The sequence below is a fragment of the Hyperolius riggenbachi genome, chromosome 1 (assembly GCF_040937935.1).
Source record: "Hyperolius riggenbachi isolate aHypRig1 chromosome 1, aHypRig1.pri, whole genome shotgun sequence".
NCBI classification, from domain to species: domain Eukaryota; kingdom Metazoa; phylum Chordata; class Amphibia; order Anura; family Hyperoliidae; genus Hyperolius; species Hyperolius riggenbachi.
The window spans coordinates 292,420,020-292,443,236 of record NC_090646.1 but is presented as its reverse complement, the minus strand read 5'-3'; the positions used below and the strand labels follow the sequence as shown (position 1 = coordinate 292,443,236).

The 23,217-nt window shown below is 46.3% G+C and overlaps 1 protein-coding gene across 1 annotated transcript in view; it reads left to right on the top strand.

Annotated features, from left to right (window-relative positions):
• The first annotated feature begins 18,163 nt into the window (after nucleotides 1-18,163).
• Nucleotides 18,164-23,217, top strand: part of SMU1 (SMU1 DNA replication regulator and spliceosomal factor) — a 38,730-nt gene continuing 33,676 nt past the window's right edge. The window contains exons 1-3 of the mRNA XM_068233722.1: nucleotides 18,164-18,296; nucleotides 20,664-20,874; nucleotides 22,016-22,168. Coding sequence (XP_068089823.1) covers nucleotides 18,271-18,296; nucleotides 20,664-20,874; nucleotides 22,016-22,168 — 390 coding nt within the window. The 5' untranslated portion in view covers nucleotides 18,164-18,270. The remainder of the gene's footprint in view (nucleotides 18,297-20,663; nucleotides 20,875-22,015; nucleotides 22,169-23,217) is intronic.

Below are 23,217 nucleotides of genomic sequence, written 5' to 3'. Positions count from 1 at the left end.
ATGGTGTGTGATGGATTGTGAAATTGTATTCAACCAGAAAAAAATGGTTTGTACAGTAACTATTCAGTACATACCAAACTTTATTTATTCACTTTTTTCTCTTGATTTTTCTAACCAGCCAATTTTTAAGTTTACGATTTTTCATCCTTAAATTGAAGCAATCTCGAAAATACATGTGTGGAACCTCGAAGATTCTGATCGAAACTTCCAATCAATCGGAAAATTGGATCGGAATGCTTGAATCAAAATAAACAAATTGTATGGTGTGTGGTGACATTTAGGCTCGGTTGCCATTTCCGTACACTCCGTTCTGTACAGAGTGTAGCAGACAGTTATTTTATGTTATTGACAGCTACAGTATATTTTATGGACAGATGTTATATGGCAGTATTCTCCCCAGAATTTTTCTCAGCCGGGTGGAGGGGGACAGCGAAGCAGGTCATCTGGGCGCACGCACAGAGCTGCAGTACATTAGTTCGCACCCCCTGTAAAGGTAATTCAGGGTTTCGGTGATCGCCAAGCTCCAAATTACTTCTCCCTCTGAGTTAATATGACTCGGAGGGGGAATAGTATTAATGTAGCCCGGTGATTCAGGGGCAGCAGGGAGAGCCGTCATTTGGCTCGCACTTTGCTTAACTGACCTGACTAATAGATACACACTGGACAGAGAAATGTAGGGCTGCCGCTTCCATAAGGGCAAACTAGGCAGTTGTCAAGGGCCTCTAACAGGGGACACAGAGAAATCACACACACACACCACACTATATACACACACACAAACACACACCACACATATATACACACTATACACGCCACACACTATACACACTATGCACACACACCACACACACACACACACACACACACACACACACACACACACACACACACACACACACACACACACACACACACACACACACACACACACACACACACACACACACACACACACACACACACACACACACACACACACACACACACACACACACACACACACACACACACACACACACTATACATACACAACACACACACTACAGTAGGCTTTTAAAAGACACTTCATAAGCACATGGAGGAGGCAGGCCAGCTCAGACTGCAGTGAATATTAATGAGGATGAGAGGCTAGCAGTTCTCTCCTAGTATGTTAGCAGCATAAAGTATGAGGAAGATCGTCTGCTGTACCTCTGTACAGCGCTGCTGCCACCTTGAGGCTGCTACCTGAATTACAAGATTCAGGTGTGCAGCATTGTCAGGTCAGGAGGGGAGTGAGAAGGACAGCAGGGAAAACAGCTGGGCCCAGGGGCGTAGCAATAGGGGTTGCAGAGGTTGCGACCGCATCGGGGCCCTTGGACCAGAGGGGCCCCGAAGGGCCCTCCCTCAACTACAGTATTAGCTCTTTATTGGTCCTGTGCTCATAATAATCACTTCTATAGATGCTTTGAATAGTGGTAATCATTAACAAACTGCTCCCCATCCCCTCCTTGCACCTCAGACACTGTATTTGCCATTGGCAGGTTTTGGTGCGCCATATCAATTGTCATGTATAGAGTGCTTGGGGGGCCCCATTTTAAAACTTGCATCGGGGCCCACAGCTCCTTAGCTACGCCACTGGCTGGGCCAGCCAGCGCATTATGACAAATTTACAACAGGCAGCAAAAAGTCTAAAACCTGACCTGTAAAGACCATACTTTGTTCAGAGCTATTGTACCATCTCACTCCTGAACATAGACATTGAATTGTTTTCAAACTTTTTAGCCAGTAGGTTAAAAATCTTGTTACCACACTTCATTCAACCAGACCAAACTGGCTTTGTACCAGGAAGATAAGCAAAAAAATCACTGTATTGGGGCTATAACGCGTATCACTATAATATATATATGTCTCATATATTAAAAAAAACCAATGTCCATATTTTTGACAGATGCAGAAAAGGCCTTTGTCCCTGTGAGCTGGCAGTTCCTGTCAGCCACACTGGAACAATGGAAGGAGTTGGCCTTGTATCAAACACAAAGGCTTGGATCGAGTTTCTATACCTGTTGTACCCAACTGCAAGAGTAAAGTCTAGTGGAGTACTTTCTGAACAGCTGAAAATGACCAATAGCACTAGGCATTGTTCCTACCTCTCACCCCTTCTGCTTATTAATAGGATTCATCCTGATGTCTTTGGCAAGCTAATTGCCAATACTATGCATAAAATGTTCTCATTTGTAGATGACATCCTCACTGACCCTTAATATCCTTCCCAAATATCATGACGGAACTTACTGTAGATAATACTCTGTAGTGTCCAACTTAAAAATCAACACAAGCAAATCAAAACTGCCATTCAGGAAGATGGTGCCTTAATTGGCAGCCATGGCCACAGGATTCTGGCCTGCTGTAGCCTGGGACGGTGGTGCGGATTGTGGGTAGTCTGGGGCCTGCAGTTTTTTCTGCCTTGCCGCTGTCTGGGTCCATTGTCTGTGCAGGTGCAGGCCTTGTGGAGTCCACCGCTGCTACCCAGGAGGTCAGGGCTCCACTAAGGTCAGAAGACACCAAGCTGATCGGGAAACCTTTGACCTCGATGGACGCCGGCTCCATTCATCCATTGGCTGCTGGTGCTCCACCGCAGCAGGGGCACTTTTGGCTCAGCCAAATAAATGATTCTGATTCTGATAAACCTTTACATAACATAAACATAACATGGCCACAGATTTCAAATCCTTGATTTATAATTATAACATTGCAGTGCTTTGCAATATCTAGGAATTATCCATACATGAGACACAATGTCACTAAAATTTACTTTTTTTCCCCCTGCTAGAATCCTTTAAGACCTTAGACTTCTCTATGGTAAAACATCTTTTACATAGATTCCCCTTTTCTTTCAGAAGAAATAATCTCTTTACAAGATAGACTTTTTAAGCCTTAATCTTGAAGTGGTTTGGTTTTCCCTGATGCTCAGTATTATCACCACTTTACTCTTTTGGGGAAGCTGGTGGACAGGGCAAACAACTTTGCAACAAAGGAATGGCTTCCCTTGGAAAAGCCCTAACAGGTTGTAATTGGGGTATGCTCCTTAAAGGATACCAGATGTCAAAATAGTAAGAGAAACGGGGGGAGCAGGCATATACTATCACCTGTCCTGATGCCTGTCGCTCTCCCCGTTCTCCTTTCTGCCCCCAAATTATAGCTAAAAGCCTCCCGGGACCCTCTTCCAGGTCCATAAAGGATACCAGATGTCAAAATAGTAAGAGAAACAGAGGAGGCCAGCATATACTATCAACTATCCTGATGCCTGTCGCTCCCCCATTCTCCTTTCTGCCCCCACATTATAGTTAAAAGCCCCCCGGGACCCTCTCCCGGGTTGCCGGAGTCTGGCTTTACTGCGCAGGAGCTGGCCGGGCTGCCCACATCCAACAGCTCGCGCCAGTGTCCAGGAGCGCTCTGTGCACATGTATGATTTCAATATGTCATGTGCATGCCGTCATACGCATACGCAGAGCCCTCCCAGCCACCGGCTTATGCTGTAGGACGCGCGCAGCCCAGAAGCAGCTTACTATTTTGACATCTGGTATCCTTTAAATCAAGAGGGAGGTGAGGTCTCTTTCAACTAACGTACTTGATTCAATAACTTACATGCTACAGGCTTGGGACAAAACAAATCAAAAACGTATGTAGTAAGGGCAGAACATCCGTTCAAACGTTACCTCTTCTGTCAGAAGCATGAGACAGCTGCTTAACTTGAATTGTAGACACTAAAGTAGAATCAGCTCACCAATCAGCATAAAAGTCCAATCTTTATTCTAAAACTCAGACAATGGACAATCAGCAATACAACGAACAACAGCTCACCCGTATCAGAGCAATCATGTCTCCTTACTTAGTCATAGCTAAAATCAAAAGATGGTCAACTGGCCTATCATCTCTAACCCTGCTACAGGGATTCTCCTTATTTTCTCCTGGACTAAAAGGTAGGATATTTCAGAACATGGGGAGATAATAAATTATCTTGCTTGGGTATATTCCTTGATGACTGGAAATTAAAGTCCCTAGAGAATATGAGGAACGATTTTGGATCATTTCTTCCTGGCTTATGGAGGTACAGGCAACTGTATCATTCCTGGTACTCTCACAGGCAACTGGTTTGCTCAATTGTTGAGTTATATGACTATGACTTGTTGACTTTGGGGATAGTAGACCCTTTCTCCACAAGATCTATCCCAGCATTGACAATAAGTGCTTGTGGGGATGTACATAGAGAGAAAGGATCTTTCACTTGGTCTAGGATTCTCCAACACAACTCCCGCCCCCTCCCCCCTCTCCTACACGCACGCACGCACGCACACACACACACACACACACACACGACCAACATTGTCTGGGATCCTTGACTGATTGTGTTTCACTGTACTAACCAAACTGATGGCAAATATTTAAAAAAAAAAAAAAAAAGACTCCCTGACGCTCCTCTCTTACCAATAGGCCAGGAAAATTAGATTATTGCATGTGTGGAAGAAAGGTTAAAAGTGTTTTGCTGAAAATCCTGAAGACAAATCTCAAGATTCCTCTAAAATATTAGATCTTATAAAGGAAGCAGTAAGAGAGGAAATAAGTTCTCAATCACCAGTCGCAGTTCCATCGACTTTACAAAATGACAGATCTTCTCAAGTTGATCCTAATCAAGAAGTTGTTTCTGAAACAGAAGGTAATGGTATCTGTCATTAATGAAGCTTTATAGTGAGAAGAACCCGAAGATCCTTCAATAAAAGTTGGTAAATACTATCCACATCTTACCAAGGTTGGACCTGCCTGTCCTTTAATGAAAGAAAGCAGAGGAGTGATTCTTGAAGAATGGAGCAAAGCCGATAATAAACCTTTATTGACTAATAGGTGGTCCAAGCTGTATCCTATGAGGGAAACTGATGTAAAGGCTCTTCAGACTGCACCTATGGTTAATGCTTCCATTGCTAATTTAGCAAAGCATGTAACTGTTCCTAAAGAACATTTTGTTTTTTTTAAGGATGTCCTAGACAAAAAAATTGTCCTAGACAAGGATGTCCTAGACAAAAGTCGATTTGAAAAAAGACCTATCTGGCAGCAGGAGGCGCATGTAAAGCAGCTATAGCTTTAAAGAAAATCTGTAACGAAAAAAAACTCCCCTGGGGGGTACTCACCTCGGGTGTGGGAAGCCTCCGGATCCTATTGAGGCTTCCCCCATCCTCCTCGGATCCTCTCGGAACGGCGGCGATGTAAATATTTACCTCCGTGGCTCCAGTGCAGGCGCAGTATCCGCTCTTCCCACGGAGATAGGCGGAAATAGCCGATTTCCGTCAGGCCGCTCTACTGCGCAGGCGCAAGTCTCCTGCACCTGCGCAGTAGAGCGGACCCAACGGAGATCGGCTATTTCCGCCTATCTCCGTCAGAAGAGCCGAAACAGCGTCCCCGCTGGAGCCTGGAAAGGTAAGTATTGAACAGGCTGTCGGATTTGTTGCGCCGGCTTTGAAGGGCTGCAGCGAGACCCCCGTGGGACACAGGAGGACGGGGGAAGCCTCATTAGGATCCTGAGGCTTCCCCCTCCCGAGGTGAGTACCCCCCATGGGACGTTTTTCTCGTTACAGTGTCTCTTTAACATAATTTGCAAGAGCCATGAAAGTATGGGAAAACAACATTGAACAGGTAGTGCAGAAAAAGAACAAATTATTTCTGCTCTTAAAGATTTGAAAATTGATTTTGACTTAAGGGGTCCATACACTGGTCGATTTTAGCCATTGATGGATCGATTGGTTCTATAGAATCGATCAGAAATTGATTCTATAAAATTCCCCATTCGATCGATTTGTGGCCGATTTCGATCGATTTGATCTATCTGACAGGATGGAAGATCTAGGTCGATCTGCTGCTGACAGCAGATTGATGGCCCATAGAGTTGCATTGGATCTAATGGTCCAATAATGCATTTAGATCGATTTTCCATAGATTTAATTCTGAAATCTATTGGAAATCTGTTCCTAGAGTGTGGCACACATCACATAGATTCCTGTCAGATTCTACTTGACAGGCATCTGACAGAAATCTATCTGATAGTCGAATCTGCTGTAAATCTGTAAGTGTATGGCCACCTTTAGTAGGTGAAGTTTCAATTGATGGTGTACATGCTTCATCAAGAGCTATGTTGACTGCAGTGATAGTTAGGAGGGCGCTGTGGTTAAAATCTTGGTATGCGGATACATCTTCTTGACAGAACTGAGTGAAGATCCCATTTAAAGAGACACTGAAGTCTCGTAAAAATCATCTTTTTATTACAAAATCCTTTGTAACATTACTGTCCTAACTAAAACTTAATCTAACTAAATCCCCCCTAACAGGGCCGCCATCAGAAATGTTGGGGCCCCTCACACATCATCAGGCCTGGGCCTTCCCTCCCTGGGCCCACCCACTGGTTGCTGTGCCCGCCTACTAGTCACCCCACCCTTGTGTCCATGCGCGAAGTGCGCTGCGGCGAAAAATGTGCATGGCTCCGACACTGAACAAAGCGGCGTGCATAGCGTGATGCAGCAAAAGTGGGTGTGTCAATGGCATGTTGTAGGTGGAGCCAAATACTATCAAAATACAGGTAGTTCCCGGTTAACAAAGGAGATAGGGACTTGTGGGTCCGTTCTTATCCTTTATCCGTTCTCTTTTGTCCCCAACTTTTCCAGGCATAGGTGCCCCCAGTTTAGATAGCCAGGTATAGGTTCCTCCAGTATCAATAGCCAGCTATAGATGGTGCCCCAGTATAGGTAGCCTGGTGTAGATGCCCCCAGTATAGGCCAGCAAGAGACAGGTTTCCCCAGTATAGGTATTCAACTATAGGTGGTGCCCCGGGATAGGTTAGTCAGGTACAGGTGGCCCCAGTATGGGTAGCAAGCTATAGGCACCCCAATATAGGTAGCCAAGTATAGGTGGTGCCCCAGTATAGAAACTTCACTGTAGAGGGTTCACTCATCTGCTCCCCACATTCAAGCGCTGACGTCAATCTTCTCTCAGTGCTGGAACGTGGTGTGCTGGTTAGTGAGCCACAGGCCCGCAGCCAGCACATGCGGCCCTTCCGGCCCTTCCCCAGAAGCCCTGGGCTCCTCACTGCAGTGTCAGTTGTCCCCCCCTCTGATGGCCGCCTTGCCCCCTAACTCCCCCCTCCCACTCCCCCGCAAAATCCACAACTTTCTTGGTCGTGGATTTTGCTGCTGTTGGAGGCAGAGCTTTCAGCCACAGCTCTGCCTCCTTATGCGTCTATCAGCGGCAGATCTCCGCCTCTCCCCCACCCCTCTCAGAGAAAGAAGACTGAGAGGGGCGGGGGAGAGGCGGCGATCCGAGCTGATAGACGCGCTGAGAGGCAGAGCTGCGGCTCATAGCTCTGCCACTCACGGAAGCGCTGCCCGGATTGCCCCCTGGGGAGTTTGGGGGATTTAGTTAGATTACAGCAGGGGATGTGGCGGTTTAGGTAGGGCTATGATGTTACACAGGATTTTGTAATAAAAAGAGGATTTTTAACAGACTTCAGAGTCTCTTTAACCTCCCTGGCGGTAACCCCGACCTGAGCTTGGGGTAGGAAAAAAATGCTGCGAACGGTAACATCGAGCTCAGGTCGGGGTAGTGAAATCACTGCTTTACCTTGTGCTGTGGAGTCCCACACACGATCAGCGCTACACAGCGGGACTCCAGCCTCTCTCCCCCAGGTGCTGCAGGCATTGTCCGGCCGCAGGGATCCCCATAGTCCCGCTCTTCTTCCGGGACCTGGCGGTCAATCAGATGAGCGTAGCGGTGGTGTCGGTGGGGCGTAGTGACGTCATGGGGGAGGTGCGGTAAATTTAAAAATGTGAATGCTGATTGGCCCTATTCTGCATGTACTGGATACATATGTATGAAATACATTTGTATCCAATGCATTGTAGCCATTTCGTTCCCTGCTGCTAGTGAGCAAGTGCAAGTGCTGTGATCTTTGTGATCTGCTGTTCTGATTTTTGGATTACCTGTGTACCGATTTTTGCTTGGATTTTGACTACTCTCTTTGCCTGCTGCCTGTACCGACCTCTGCCTGGATTACGACTATTCCTTTTGACCGCTGCCTGTACCGACCTCTGCCTGGATTATGACTATTCTGTTTGCCTGCTGCCTGTACCGACCTCTGCCTGGATTACGACTACTCTCTTTGCCTGCCGCCTTTGCCTGGATTTGATCTCTCTCTGCCTGTCACCTGTTCATCCCCTGCTATGGCGTCAGCCTCAAGGCACTCTGCTGGCGTGACAAGAAGGACGTGTGTGTGCTCAGGACTGTCCATGATGCATCATCTGCCATCACCAGAGCACGAGGAGGTAAAGTCCTTGACAAGCCTCAAGTCATCCTGGACTATAACAACACAGTGGGTGGGGTGGACAGAGCTGACCAGGCGATGACATTCTACCCCGCAATGGATGTATTTTCTGTGTGTGGACATACTGTACATCAACCTACTTCCTGTTTTGGTGGCCATTTTTTTTGTTTATAAACAAACTTTTAAAAACGGTTTTTGACTACTTTTAATGCGGCGGGGAGCGGCGAAATTGTGACAGAGGGTAATAGGAGATGTCCCCTAACGCCTAGGTTCTCAACATGCGGTACGCGTACCCCAGGGGGTACTTCTGATGGTTCCAGGGGGTACTTTGGCTTGATATAATTAACCAAGTATAACAAATTTAGAGTTTTAGAAAATGATAAATCCTATATAAACAACACCAAATTAGTATTTTAGCTAATTTAAAGCAACAGTAAATGCTTGGAAATTGTTTACAACCAATTATTATGTACTTTGATTACAAATATATTTGTCAAGGGGTACTTGAGATAATGTTTACTATGGCAGGGGGTACTTGGTGAGTAAAGGGTTTTAAAAGGGGTACATACCAATAAAATGTTGAGAAACACTGCCCTAACGCACTGGTATGTTTACTTTTGTGCGATTTTAGCAATACAGATTCTCTTTAAGGCCTGCGACCCATTTTCACCATTTTTTGCCAGCGTTTGCGTTTTAAAAAACTTAACTATAATGGCAAAATCACTGCAAACCATTTGGCGTTTTTTAAATCGTAAATACACTAATCTTCCCACCTTTTTATTTGCTATATCCTTTCTAAACACATAGCCCCCTTCCAAATTTATATCCAGAAATAAAATTGATAGTGTTACAACAAAACCTGTATGCCATCTTGCCACACTTCCTTTGTATCATGCATTTTATTCTCATTAATAACAGGTTCTCTTTCTTACAATTTCTCAGTCTTCATGGGAATGGAATGTGCAGATGGGGATTGCTTTGGCTGTCTTATAAATGGCAGAACCCAATCGGTGGTCAAGTTAGGCAGAATAATTATAATCTGTAATTCATTCCAAAGTGTATATCCATCTGGTCCAAGCCTTCCTTGGGCAGACACTGGTATGATTCAGTGTATGTCTCCTGTACAGTAAATAAACCTATATTCTTCTTCCAAGAGACTGATTGGTGGTATTTCACAACAACCCTATCACCACACCAGTCGACGTCTACTGCGCCCTGGCCACGCTCATCCTCGTACGCGTTCCCGTGACCAGGATCGTCCTGCGCAGGTGCAGTATGAGAAAACCTCTACTGCAGTATGCCTCCAGCAACGGGAGCGTGAACGAGGATGCACGTGGCCAGGGCCGTGCAGGCGCAGTGGACACCGGCTTCAAGAAGTGAACGTGAGCTGCGGTGGGGGAACGGAAGATCGGTATGTCACATTGCGGCCACAGGTTGGCTGCAGGGGGCTGGCAGAAGCCCCAGGTAAGTGAAACTCTTATTTTTTTAGGACCTTTCAGTTCCGCTTTAAAGTGGATCTGAACTCTTGCATAGGACAGAAAGAAAACAAAGAGAAATGAACCCTGCATGTATTTAGAGAGTTTAGCCTGTCTTATTCCCTCTCATCTCTGACTAATCACAAGTTGTAAATTTGATATCTCCCCTGTGCCACCTGACTGCCACAGCAGATAAGCTCATTTAAAAGCACAGGATGTTAACAGTATGTCTGCTTCCATGAAAGCAAGAAGTAGAAACACTGCGGATTTATTGTAGGAATTGTATCAGCTGTAACAAAGAAATGTTTTTCTTTAAAGGTTATTATGCTGTTGCGTATCTTTTAGAGCAGAGAGGAATTTCTGAGTTCAGGTCTGCTTTAAAGTGTACCAGAGAACTCGGGTAGTAAAGATTTTTTTTCTTTCCCGGGGCTTCCTCCAGCCCCATAAGCACGGATGTGTCCCTCGCTGTCTTCCTGAGTGCCTGCATAAAAGCGGCAATCAGCTCCGGTATTCGGCTCGGTGATGTCAGCAGGGGGCTTTCTGCGCATGGTCGGAACTTCTGCGCAAGCACCGAAGACCCCTTGCTAATGTCACTAAGTCAGACTGAGCCCGAGTGAGCCGAATACCGGGAGCTGATCGCAGCTTAAGGGAGGCACGCGGGAGGACGGCGAGGGACGCATCCATGTTTATGGGGCTGGAGGAAGACCCGGGTAAGTAAAAATCTTATATTATAAGATTATCAGTCATCTCTGGGTCACTTTAAAGCAAACCTGTCACTTTCAAAGGAGAGAAAGTCACAGTTACCTTGGTAGAGGGAATCCTCCAGAGGCTTTCCATATCCTCTTTAAGACTATCGATCCAGCGATGGGACCCTCTGGATGTTCAGCTGCACTGCACAGGTAGCGTGCCGCCGCTCAGGCTCAGCAGAAAAAGCTGGGCACAAGTGGCTCTATGCTACTGCACAGGCACATGGGGCCCTGCAATTCTTCACGGATGGGAGCGTGGCTGTGTGCAGCTCTCAGTACGTTGTTTGCCATAGGACTACCTACCAAGTGGGTATTCAGTGATTCGCATGCAGGCATGCGCAGCCCTGAACCCTGTGTGGTTACCTGGCAAACATTGGTCAGAGGGGACACTAAACAGGACGTCGAGCAGAAAGGGCTGCGATCGATGAAGTTCTAGGTAAGCCATTGCGAAAATGAGTAAGAGCATTGCAGGCTCACCTGCAAAGCAGCAACAGGTGTGTGGCATCCGTAATCTGTGCATACTACGGCCGAGTATGTACAGAAAGGGGGATGTGGGGAGAGTTTGCAATGAGGTGAGAGCTTCCAAAAGTGAAGTCCGCGGGAGCATATTTTAAACAGGTAAGTACTTAGGATAGTACTTAGGTAGGGGAGAGAAGTTTGACTCCAGTCTACCAAAAAGAGTAAACAAAGAGTTCATGAGAACCATAAAGCAACGAGATCAATTACGGTATATATTGATCAATTTAAAGTGTACAGAGTACAAGCCGCAGGGCGAATCCCAAATCATTAATAAGAGTTGATTTGTTTGTATTTCGATTCAGGAGTTTGGCAATATGGAAGCAAGAGAGCCGAGGTGCTGGCAGCAGAGACAGGGATGTCAGTCGGATAAGCAAAAGGCTCCAGATGCCAATCCGAGTTTGGAGAACAGCGAGATTCCTGAGATTGGAAAGAGACTAAAAAACGAGATTTCGGAGTTTGGAAAGAGACTGAAAAACGAGATTTCGGAGATCGGAAAGAGACTAAAAAAACTGACTGAGCAAATTGCTAAGGTTTTTCTTTCCCAAGGAGGTGCTCTGCTAATGAAGTGTACCGTGCTGATGGTGATCCTAGCCTGCCATTTCGTCCTAGGAGACCGAAGAGAGGACATTCTCATGAACAATAAGGGGTTAATGAGAACACAAGGCCCAAGCATGTTAATGTTTGCAGGAAAAGAGGCTGATCCTCTTCCACTTCCCTCTGATTGGCACGTGGGGACCAAGCAGGGAAGGAGGAAAAGATCACTTGTGCCAGGGGGAAACAAATTTCATGGCACAATGTTGGTGAAAGGTATCGAGGGTCAAGTGTGCTGGAAGTGTGAGGTTGGCAGCAGCTTAAATCTGCTGGGGAATGTCACACTCCCAGAACCAAGGTACCGATCCAAAGTTTTGTTAAAGAGAACCCGAGGTGGGTTTAAAGAATATTATCTGCATACAGAGGCTGGAACTGCCTATACAGCCCAGCCTCTGTTGCTATCCCAAACCCCCCTAAGGTCCCCCTGCACTCTGCAATCCCTCATAAATCACAGCCAAGCTGCTGACAAACAGCTTGTCAGAGCTGGCTGTGTTTCTCTCTATAGTGTCAGTCTGCTGCTCTCCCCGCCTCCTGCAGAACTCCAGTCCCCGCCTGCATCCCTTCGCTCCCTGCTGATTGGAGGGAAGGGACGGGGGCAGGGACCGGAGCTATGCAGGAGGCGGGGGAGCAGCTGAGACTGACACTACAGATGTAAACACAGCCTCACAGCATGGCTGTGATTTATGAGGGATTGCAGAGTGCAGGGGGACCTTAGTGGGGTTTGGGATAGCAACAGAGGCTGGGCTGTATAGACAGATCCAGCCTCTGTATGCAGATAACATTCTTTAAACACACCTCGGGTTCTCTTTAAAAGGTACATTGCAGTACAATGGGTACATGCAAAAGGTGGAGTGTGTGGTTCAGGATTACCTTGTCTTGGTTAGAGTGAGATGGTTCCAGATTGGAGAGGAACGAGCAGTAAGCGTCATTTCTCCTACAGGAGAGACGCAGGGAACAATATCACACTCTGGAGTTACCAACAGAGGGTGTCTCTGGAACAACTCTACACGCGTAAAGGCTGGAAAGCCGAGGGTTTGTGGTTCTCGAAACAAGAAGTAAAAAATCGAGATCCAGCCACATTTCCAGGTGACAAAGAGGGTGGGGAGAGCGATTAGGTTGGCCACTTGCAGAACCCCAAAAAGGAGGACATCACACCCTGAAAAGGAGGACATCGTACTGAGCATGCCAAAAGTGGGTGTGGTCAAGCATAACGTGGGCGTGGTCATGGGTGGGGCCAAATATACATGACCTTAGCAGTGGTGTAAATTGTCTGCCGGGGAAGTTTGAGCTCTGCCGTAGTGTAGCCCCCAAAAATAGATGAAATCTGACAGCATTTCACCAAAAATACGCTTAATCTGGTAGAAGTTCCTCCAAAATACAAATAATATGGCAGTGGTTCCCCCAAAATAGACAAAATAGACAGCAGCAGTTCCCCCCAACATACACATAATCTGGAACCAGTTCCCCAAAATACGCGAAACCTGGCAGTGGATCACCCAAAATACACATAACACCCAAAATACATGTAATCTGGCAGCAGTGGTCCCCAAAACATACACAATCTGGCAGCAGTTCCCCAAATACGCAAAATCTGGCAGCAGCCGTGCCCCTAACATACATAATATGGCAGCGGTTCCCCATAAATACAGATAATCTGACAGCAGTTACCCCAAAATAGGTACCCCCAGCATAGGTAGCCAGGTCTATAGGTGTCCCCAGTATAAGTAGTCATGAGTATAGTTGTCCCCAGAATAGGTAGCCAGGTGTATAATGTCCCCAGAATAGGTAGCCAGGTCTTTCGGTGTCCCCAGAGTAGTTAGCCAGGTCTATAGATGTCTCCGGTACAGATGGCCAGGTTTTTAGGTGTCCCCAGAATAGTTAGGCAGGTCTATTGGTGTCCCCAGTATATGTAGCCAGGTCTTTAGGTTCCCCCAGAATAGTTAGCCAAGTGTATAGGTGTCTCCAGTACAGATAGCCAGGTGTATAGTGTCCCCAGTATATATAGCAAGGTCTATAGGTGTCCCCAGTATATTTAGCCAGGTCTATGGGTGTCCCAAGTATATGTAACCAGGTCTGTAGGTGTCCCCAGAATAGTTAGCCAGGTTTCCCCCGGCAGGAGGGGCGAGCTCAGTGAAGGGAGAGCGGTAGGTACAGCACTGTGAAAGGGGGGACATCTCCCCCCCCCCCTTCTTCACCTTTGGGCCCCCCCTTCCTCGCTCTCCCCTCTAGAACTATAGTTTTGGGGTGGCTGGCAGCGGGTGGGACTTACCTGCCTCCTTCCACGGCGAAGTAGTAGTGATGTCCGGTTCATGAGTCATTTGAGCCTGTTCTTTCCTGTGATCCGACTCATCCACTGAACCAAATCAGTTCAGTGGATGAGACAGGAACTGCAGCTGCAGTTCCTGTCTCATCCACTGAACTGATTCGGCTCAGTGGATGAGTCGGATCATTACACTCACAGGAAACAACAGGCTCAAATAACTCATGAACCGGACGTCACTACGCAGCGCTTGGAGCGAGGCAGAGGTAAGTCCCACCCGCTGCCAGTCACCCCGAAACTTTAGTTCTAGAGGGTAGAGCGAGGAAGGGGGAGCCCAAAGGTGAGGAAGGGGGGGGAGATGTCCCCCCTTTCCCACTGTGCCCACCGCTCCCTCTTCTCTGCGCTCTTTCCCTCCACACAGCCCAAAAAATCTGGCTGTCCTTCCTTGTACATTCACATTCCAGAACATTCCTGTACGTAGGGAAAAGGGATCATAGAATATTAATTGAGTGTGTGTGTATCATGACATCACAAGGGATCTGAACCAATTATAGATGGTTCAGATGATGACACAGTTAACTCTTTCCTGGTCAGTATTAAGGTTCATGATTTGCGAACGGAGGGCACTCTTACTTTCACGCTCTCTATCTACTGACTGGAACCCTAATTACTTTCCTTTATTTATGTCATCTGATATAATGTATGCTGTATATAGGTAGTTAGATGTAACGTAGTATAGACAGAAGATGACCTGATTACCTTCAGCAGGAAGGTAATCACGAAGCTGTAACGCAACGCAAGAATCTGCTTTGCTTAGATGTAACGAACTGTATCTGTATATCTGTTTACTGAATAAACTCCATCAAACTTTGAAGATGCCTCAGAAAGTCTGTCTCCTATAAGGCTTGCTGTGAGGAGAGTCGAGTCAGCTCACATTCTGTGAGGTGCACCTCCAAGGGGGTGCTGGTGCCGGAGCAAAAGGTGATTTCTAACAGCTACCTGTACTGGGGGCATCTATTCCTGGCTACTTATACTGGCTGCACCTATATCTGTCTACCTTAACCACTTGAGGACCCACCCTTTACCCCCCCTTAAGGACCAGCGCTGTTTGTTGGGATCTGTGCTGGGTGGGCTCTGCAGCCCCCAGCACAGATCAGGGTGCACGCAGAGCGATCAGATCGCCCCCCTTTTTTCCCCCCTATGGGGATGATGTGCAGGGGGGGTCTGATCGCTCCTGCCTGCAGGCATGTTGCCGGGGGGGCACCTCAAAGCCCCCCTCCGCGGCGAAATTCCCCCCCTCCCTCTCCTAGCTTTCCCCCCTGGTGATCCGGGCTGCACAGGACGCTATCCGTCCTGTGCAGCCAGTGACAGGACGTCCCCTGTCACATGGCGGCGATCCCCGGCCGCTGATTGGCCGGGGATCGCTGATCTGCCTTACGGCGCTGCTGCGCAGCAGCGCCGTACAATGTAAACAAAGCGGATTATTTCCGCTTGTGTTTACATTTAGCCTGCGAGCCGCCATCGGCGGCCCCCCGCCGTGAATTGACAGGAAGCAGCCGCTCGCGCGAGCGGGTGCTTCCTGATTAATCAGCCTGCAGCTGGCGACGCAGAACTGCGTCGCTGGTCCTGCAGCTGCCACTTTGCCGACGCACGGTATAAGCGTGCGGTCGGCAAGTGGTTAAAGGAGTTCTGTGGGGGATTGTGGAAGAAAAAAACGGACACTTACCTTGGGCTTCTACCAGCCCCGTGCAGCGGTAATGTCCCACGCCGTCCTCCTCCCATCTGCCGTTCTCCGCCGCCGGCCCCGGTCTAAGCGGCATGGGATCCAACTGTGGCTGCGCTAGAGTGGCCGCGCACCCGCTCGCTTCCGCCTGCGTCATCGAAAGCTTACTGCGCAGGCGCAGTACAAGGCTCCGTTGTACTGCGCCTGCGCAGTAAGCCTCAGATGACGCGAGCGGAGGCACGGCAACGCGCATTATTCGTCTGTATGCCAGACGATTAATAGCCCGGTGCCGGCTGCGGGGAACGGCGGATGGGAGCAGGACGTCGTGGGACATTACCGCTGCATGGGGCTCATAGAAGCCCAAGGTAAGTGGCAGTTTTTATCTTCAGAAACCCCCACAGAACCCCTTTAAAGGGGTTCTGTGGTATTGTAAAAATCAAACGACACTTACCTGGGGCTTCTATCAGCCTCCTGCAGCGGTAATGTCCCACGCCGTCCTCTTCCGATGGGCCGTTCCCTGCCGACAGTCCCGGTGTAATCATGCGAGTGATTACACTGCGGCTGTGCGGCAGCACGTGTTCTCGCTCCTGCGCGCATCATCGGGAGCTTACTGTGCAGTACAAGAAAACGTCGTACTGCGCCTGAGCAGCAAGCTCCCGATGACGCAAGAACGAGCATTATTCGTGTTTAGACGAATATTAGACCGGGACCAGCGGCTGGGAACGGGTGAGCGGAGGAAGACGGCGTGGGACATGACACCTGCAGGGGGCCGATAGAAGCCCCAGGTGTCAGCTTGTTTGATTTTTACAATACCACAGAACCCCTTTAACTGGCAGCACCTATATCTGGCTACCTGTACTGGCAGCACCTATACCTGGCTACCTATACTGGCTGCACCTACTGTATACCTGGCTACCTATACTGGCTGCACCTATACCTGGCTACCTGTATTGGGGCATCTATTCCTGCCTACCTATACTGGCTGCACCAATATATGGCTACCTGTACTAGCGGCACGTATATCTGGCTACCTGTACTGGCGCACCTATTCCAGGACAGAAAAAGTGGGGTACAAATATATATCTGGTACTGTTGGATTCAGAAGGATCAGGGATTTTACAAACAGTAACATTTTTGTCAGTAAATGTAATCAGTAAATGTAATTCTTCTTTGAACAAAAAAACACAACAGAAAAATATTTTAATTTTTATTTCACTTTTTTAAACATTTCACTCAAAAGTTTTGTTATATCTCCAGAAATAGTACAAAATTTTGTTTCAGTGTTCAAGCCCTTGTCAAAAAACAATATAAAATATGTCATATTTCATGTAGGGTGTCTTGTCAATAATCTTAAAGAGAATCTGTAACGTCAAAACGTCCCCTGGGGGGTACTGACCTCGGGTGGGGGAAGCCTCGGGATCCTAATGAGGCTTCCCACGCCGTCCTCCGTCCCTCAGGGGTCTCGCTGCGGCCCTCTGTACAAGATGACGTCATTATTTACCTTCCCGGCTCCTGCGCAGGCGCTCTGACGGCTGTCGGCTCCGAAGTAGGCGGAAATACCCGATCGCCGTCGGGTCTGCTCTAATGCGCAAGCGCAAGTTTCTGGCGCCTGCGCAGTAGAGCGGACCCGACTGAGATCGGGTATTTCCATCTACTTCGGAGCCGAAAGCAGCCACAGCACCCCCGCTGGAGCCAGCAAAGGTAAATATTGAATTGACAGTCGGGTCTGTCGCCGGCTGTTTGGAGGGCTGCAGCGAGACCCCCGTGGGACAGAGGACGGCGTGGGAAGCCTCATTAGGATCCCGAGGCTTCCACCACCCGAGGTGAGTACCCCCCAGGGGAGGTTTTTGATGTTACAGAGTCTCTTTAAGTAGAGCCAGTGGCGTAGCTAAGGAGCTATGGGCCCCGATGCAAGTTTTACACCCCCCAGCACTCTTTGCATAACAAGTGATACGGTGCACCAAAACCTGCCAATGGCAACTACAGTGACAGAGGTGCAAAAAGGGGATGGAGGACTATTTGTGTTAATGATTACTACTATTCAAAGCATACATAGAAATTATTATTACCAGCACAGGACCAATAGAGAGCTAATACTGCAGTTGAGGCAGGGCCCCGATGCGGTCACAACCTCTGCACCCCCTATTGCTATGCCCCTGCTGAGTGCAAAATGTCTAAAAACTGCTTGGCAATAGATGTTCACGTTTTAGAACAAATCGGCTGGCAAGGAAAGGGTTAAAAACTGTGAAGTACAATGTTTCTGTCGCCTGTCCTAATACTTCGCTAGTAGAAAAAAAAAGGCTAGTAATCTTAAACCATGAAACATATCAGGAGATCTACTGGTCTAGCTAGTTCTCTTGCGGTGCACAAGAGCAAACACAACATTTCAAGGGTGTCCTCAGAAAGGTGCTATATAGAAACCCTGGACGCATCACTGTACATAATGCATCATACGGTTACTACGGAAACCATGGAGCTGCACGGAAGTGTAACGTGAAAGAAAGAGGAAGTGACGTTTAAATCCGGAGACGGCGTCTTTTGGGTGACGGAGTTGCTTCGGATCGTGAGCACGGAATACAGTATTTCTACAAGAAGTGAAGAGGGTGACCCGTTAAATCATGTCTATCGAGATCGAGTCTTCCGAGTGAGTGTGTAGAGAGAGCGGTGCAATGGGATCACGTTCTGCTGCTGGCAAGGACGGATACATTGTTGAAGCTGCTCCTACTGTTATGGAGTCGATCATCACTGCTAGCTGCTACTTAATGCAGCATTAACCTATTTTCCTGATATTAAACTAAGGTCATACACATGTTAGAGATGATTGTGACAATCTTGTGTCCATGCAGTTGTCCTCTATAATTTTTGAATAATCTCTAGAGATAGTCGGTGAGCTTCATTCCCTCTTGTGTGCAAATCTAATGCAAATTGTCTTCAGATCAGAATTGGGCGAAACAAAATTACCAGGAAATGTATTTGTTTGGCTCAGTTACTAGCTGTATAGAATTTAAAGTGGACCTGTACTCAGAACTTCCTCTCTGCTCTAAAAGGCATGCAACAGCATAATAACCTTTAAAGAAAACATTTTTGTTACAGCTGATACTAATCCTGAAATAAATCTATGGTGTGTCTACTTCCTGCTTTCACGGAAGCAGATATATTGTTAACATCCTGCTCTACCATGGCAGAGGGGGTTGCTGAGCTGAAACAGCTGAGAGATCAAATTATGGTGGTGATTAGCCACAGATGAGGGGTTATAACACAGGCTAAACTCTCTAAATACATACAGGGTGCATTTTCTCAGTTTTCCTTCTGTCCTGTGCAAGAGTTCAGGTCCACTTTAAAGGACTTCTGAACTTACACCATGCTCTGCCCCACTCCTCGCTCCCTGGTTGTATTTGCTCCTGACCGGCTGTGTACAGCAGCTGCCATTATTAGTGTTCTGGGCATGCATACTTCAGAAGTGCTGCTTGTGTATGACTGGCTCTAGTCCTAGCCAGGAATAGGAGTACATTTGAATTTGGTGCCGGTAGACTTGGACGCAGGATCCAGCTGTTATATGGCTGGTCCTGCTTCTGCACAAGTCCGGGCCGAATTAATTACTATTCCCCCTCCAGGCCGCCATGGATAGTGGGGGAATGAAATAATTCGGCTTCCAGCAATTGCTGGAAGCCGAATCGAATTATTATGATTTTTAAGCAACCTCGGCTCCGTCTTCTGACAGTGCCGACGTTACTCACTGAGCGCCGCTATAGACTGAATCCCTTTATAGTCTATGGCTGCGCTAACTGCGCCCAAATCTAGCAGCGCTGAAAAGCACTGCTCCGAGGAATAGGGCATAGTGAAGCAATGGAAGATCACCCATCCTAATGGGAACCTAGAAGTATTAGGACCCAATACAACACGTCATGTAATTTTATACATTTCAGGGTCAGTTCAGGTGTGCTTTAAATGGAACCTGAGGTGAGAGACATATTTATTTCCTTTTAAACAATGCACATTGCCTGGCTGTCCTGCCGATCTACTGCCTCTAATAAGTTTATGCTGGGTACACATGATACAACTTGATTGATGATTGGTGGGATCCAAACGATTATTTCTAATGTTCAGCTCCCAATCTGTAACTGGCTCGATTTTGGTAAGTTATCTTAAAGAAAATGATTGATAATGCAGTTTGTTTTGCAAAACTTACCTTTTGATCATTGTGGATAGCCAGTTGTTTTGATCAAGGATGGTGAAATCATGCGACGATCCGAATCCTTGATTGGTCACCAGATTTTCATCATTTGAGACTATCTTTCATGATTCTCTCTGGGGAAAACGTAGTATGAGTACAGATCACCCCCCCCCCCCCCCAAAGTTTTCAACCTGCCCTGTCTCTATTGCAGTTGCTACAGTAGGGTGGTTCTTGTGTGTCCTTTCCCCTCTTTATACTGTACAATAGTATAGTCTACCCAGCAGAAAGCAGTGCAGTGTGTCTCTACAATGATTATTCCTAAACTGTGAGGCGTATTTGTTTTGGGTGACATTTAAGGTGCCCATACACTCGTCAGATTGGCAGCAGACAGATAAGAAATGCATCTGATGATCTATCTGATGCGTTTTTAGAACATTTTTTACCAGGATAGAATTCCAATAGATTTCAGTTTGAAATCTGTTGAAATTCGATCTGATGGCATTTTTTTGCCATCAGATTTCCATTAAGGCCAATGCAAACTGATAAGCAATCTCATCAGATCGACCTAAATTTTCCACCCTGCTAGTTCGATGGAAATCCATCGAAATCGATCGAAATCGGCCGTCGATCGGTCGATTGGCCAACCGATTTGCGATCGATCGATCGATCGATCGCGATCGATCGGTCGGCCAGAAAATCGGCTGAGTGTATGGGCTGCTTAACTGAGCTTGTGCATAGCTTTACAGCCAGGTAAAGATGTAGAAGCTTCTCTTTTAAGAATAAATATGAATACCACTGAGGAAAGACATAACAAGCAAATCTCTTTTGTTTCTTCAGCGTCATACGTCTTATTATGCAATATCTAAAAGAAAATAATTTGCATCGCGCTCTGGCCACACTGCAAGAGGAAACAACAGTGTCTTTGAACACAGTGGATAGTATTGAGAGCTTTGTGGCAGATATTAACAGTGGGCATTGGGATACAGTGCTGCAGGCCATACAGTCACTCAAGCTGCCAGATAAGACACTCATTGACCTTTATGAGCAGGTAAGGATGTAATGGATAAAGATGTAATATTTTCTAATAAACAAAAAAAACTACTGCCAGTTGGTTATCTTAAATATTATTTTTCCACTCCAGCCAAGACTTTTATTTTAGTTTTGACCGGACATAACATTTTGTGCAGACAGGGAGGGAGTGTATCTTCAGTAGTTAACAAGATGGCGGTGAAAAAACATTTAACTTTCACAGAAGCTGTCACTTGCATGCCGGAAAATTAAATCTTTCAGGCAGCAAAATAGAAAAAAATTAAAACATTCTGGTATTAATGTTTTGCACTATACATACACGTTTATCTCATGTCGCCTCTGGTACACTTTAAGGTGATAGGTGAATATCATTAACATTACCGATATTCTGCTATCGGCACTACAGGGCGCCTTTATTCCATGTACGTGTCCATAGAGGCTGCAGTTAACACCTTTTTAACTCTGCTGCTTTACAGCTGAGAAAATTCTTCAGTTTCTATATAAATAGCTTTTCTCATGTCACTTGGGACAACACTTTAAATGTCATTTTATATAAATAGGTAGTGCTGATAGAACAGTGTAATTCGTTTGGCTCCTCATAGCTGCCAAACCCACTTGCAACTGGGGATTTAAAAGAGCCTTGTTGCCCGAGAGAGCTGTATCGATATATACACTCTGGCTACTCTTGGTAGACTGACTCAACTCTGTACAAGACTTCCCTTTCATGCTAGGAGAGAAGCTATACACAAAGCAATTTCCTGAAGAAAGCTGGAACAAAACATAGATCAGCTGTGGAGTCAGTAAAAAAATCATCCGACTTCTCGACTCCCACTCCACAGCCCTGCTGGCTACTAGGATCTTCTAGGACTTCAATCCTGAATCGTGACAGACCTGGAAAATAGAAATTGATGATGTGATGAACTTTAAGACAGCTTAGCTAGGTGCCATTGCAGTGTCTATTGCAGACAGCTGAGAGTGTACATTGGAGATATTTAAGAAGATTATTATGCCCCCCTTTGCTATTACCTGTAGATTAAAGTTAAAGAAACGGCAATGCAAAATAATATCACCATAAATAATGCATTATTATTGTTCCAGATGAGTCTCCAGTTATCTTATCTATTTTTTGCTACCATTAAAATACCTTTTACATTTTCTAGGTTGTATTGGAATTGATTGAACTTCGTGAGTTGGGAGCTGCTAGATCTCTCCTGAGACAGACTGACCCGATGATCATGTTAAAACAGACCCAGCCTGAAAGATACATTCACTTGGAAAACCTGTTGGCTAGATCATACTTTGATCCACGTGAGGTATGCTTTTTTCACTTTACCTTATTTAAAGCAAACATTTTAGCAGTGATTCATTCTTGCGTCTGCAACCATGATACATTAAAAGAACATTTAATTACGGAAAAAAACTTTGAGATAGGATAAAGGAAGGTTATGGCCTGACTGAATACAAATGTATTGGTTATAAAAATACAAAACTTTATTTAATACTTGCAAAATTCACTATTTATGACATAAAAACCCATAACAGTAAGTCCTCCCCACAACCCACCAGCTCATCTATCCCTAAACACCAAATCCCCTACTTCATAATCCCATAAATCCTGACAGGACTTCCTATATCATGTGCACATGAAAAACACTTTTGGCCGCGCAGCCTACCGTAAAAAAAAATGTCCTAGTAGGAAAAAACATTTTGGCACGGATCGTGCAGCCATGCAAGGGGTATGGTGACACCTTGCTCACTCAGCCACAGTAATAATACAGGTAATCAACATTTCCAATAATCATGCTAGGACCTTGTTGTAAACAGGTACTCTTGATAACTTGCGACAAATCACTTCAATCACCGCCCAGAGGCGTGCTCAGCAGTATCAATGCAGCCGACAACAAGTCTTCTCAGCACAGGTACAGTTCATGACAGAGATGCTTCTTCATGTCACAATACGCATAAGCAGCCAACACCTTAAGGCAAACATTGATTCACTTAGCATGTGAGTTCAGCACATGGAATAAGCAAGCCTAGTTGAATGTTAGTTCCACACTGACAGTTCAGCAGGTTAGCAGGCAATAGGCAGATATATTGTGACAGTTCAGCAAAGCAGCAGATGGTAGACACATGTACAGCATGGAGATCAACTGGCACTTGTATTGCCCAGCGAGCTCTTACCGTCTCCTTTTCTTATTTAAATTTTTATTTTGTCTTTAACATATATACAGCCAGCTCACATGACAATACAATTGCATTATGTTTACAGCCATATAAACTCTCATACAAACCAATCTGTGACACCAATAAAAATTCCTATATTGGCAATAATGTTTCTTTTGTTTCATTGGCGTCCTTTAGG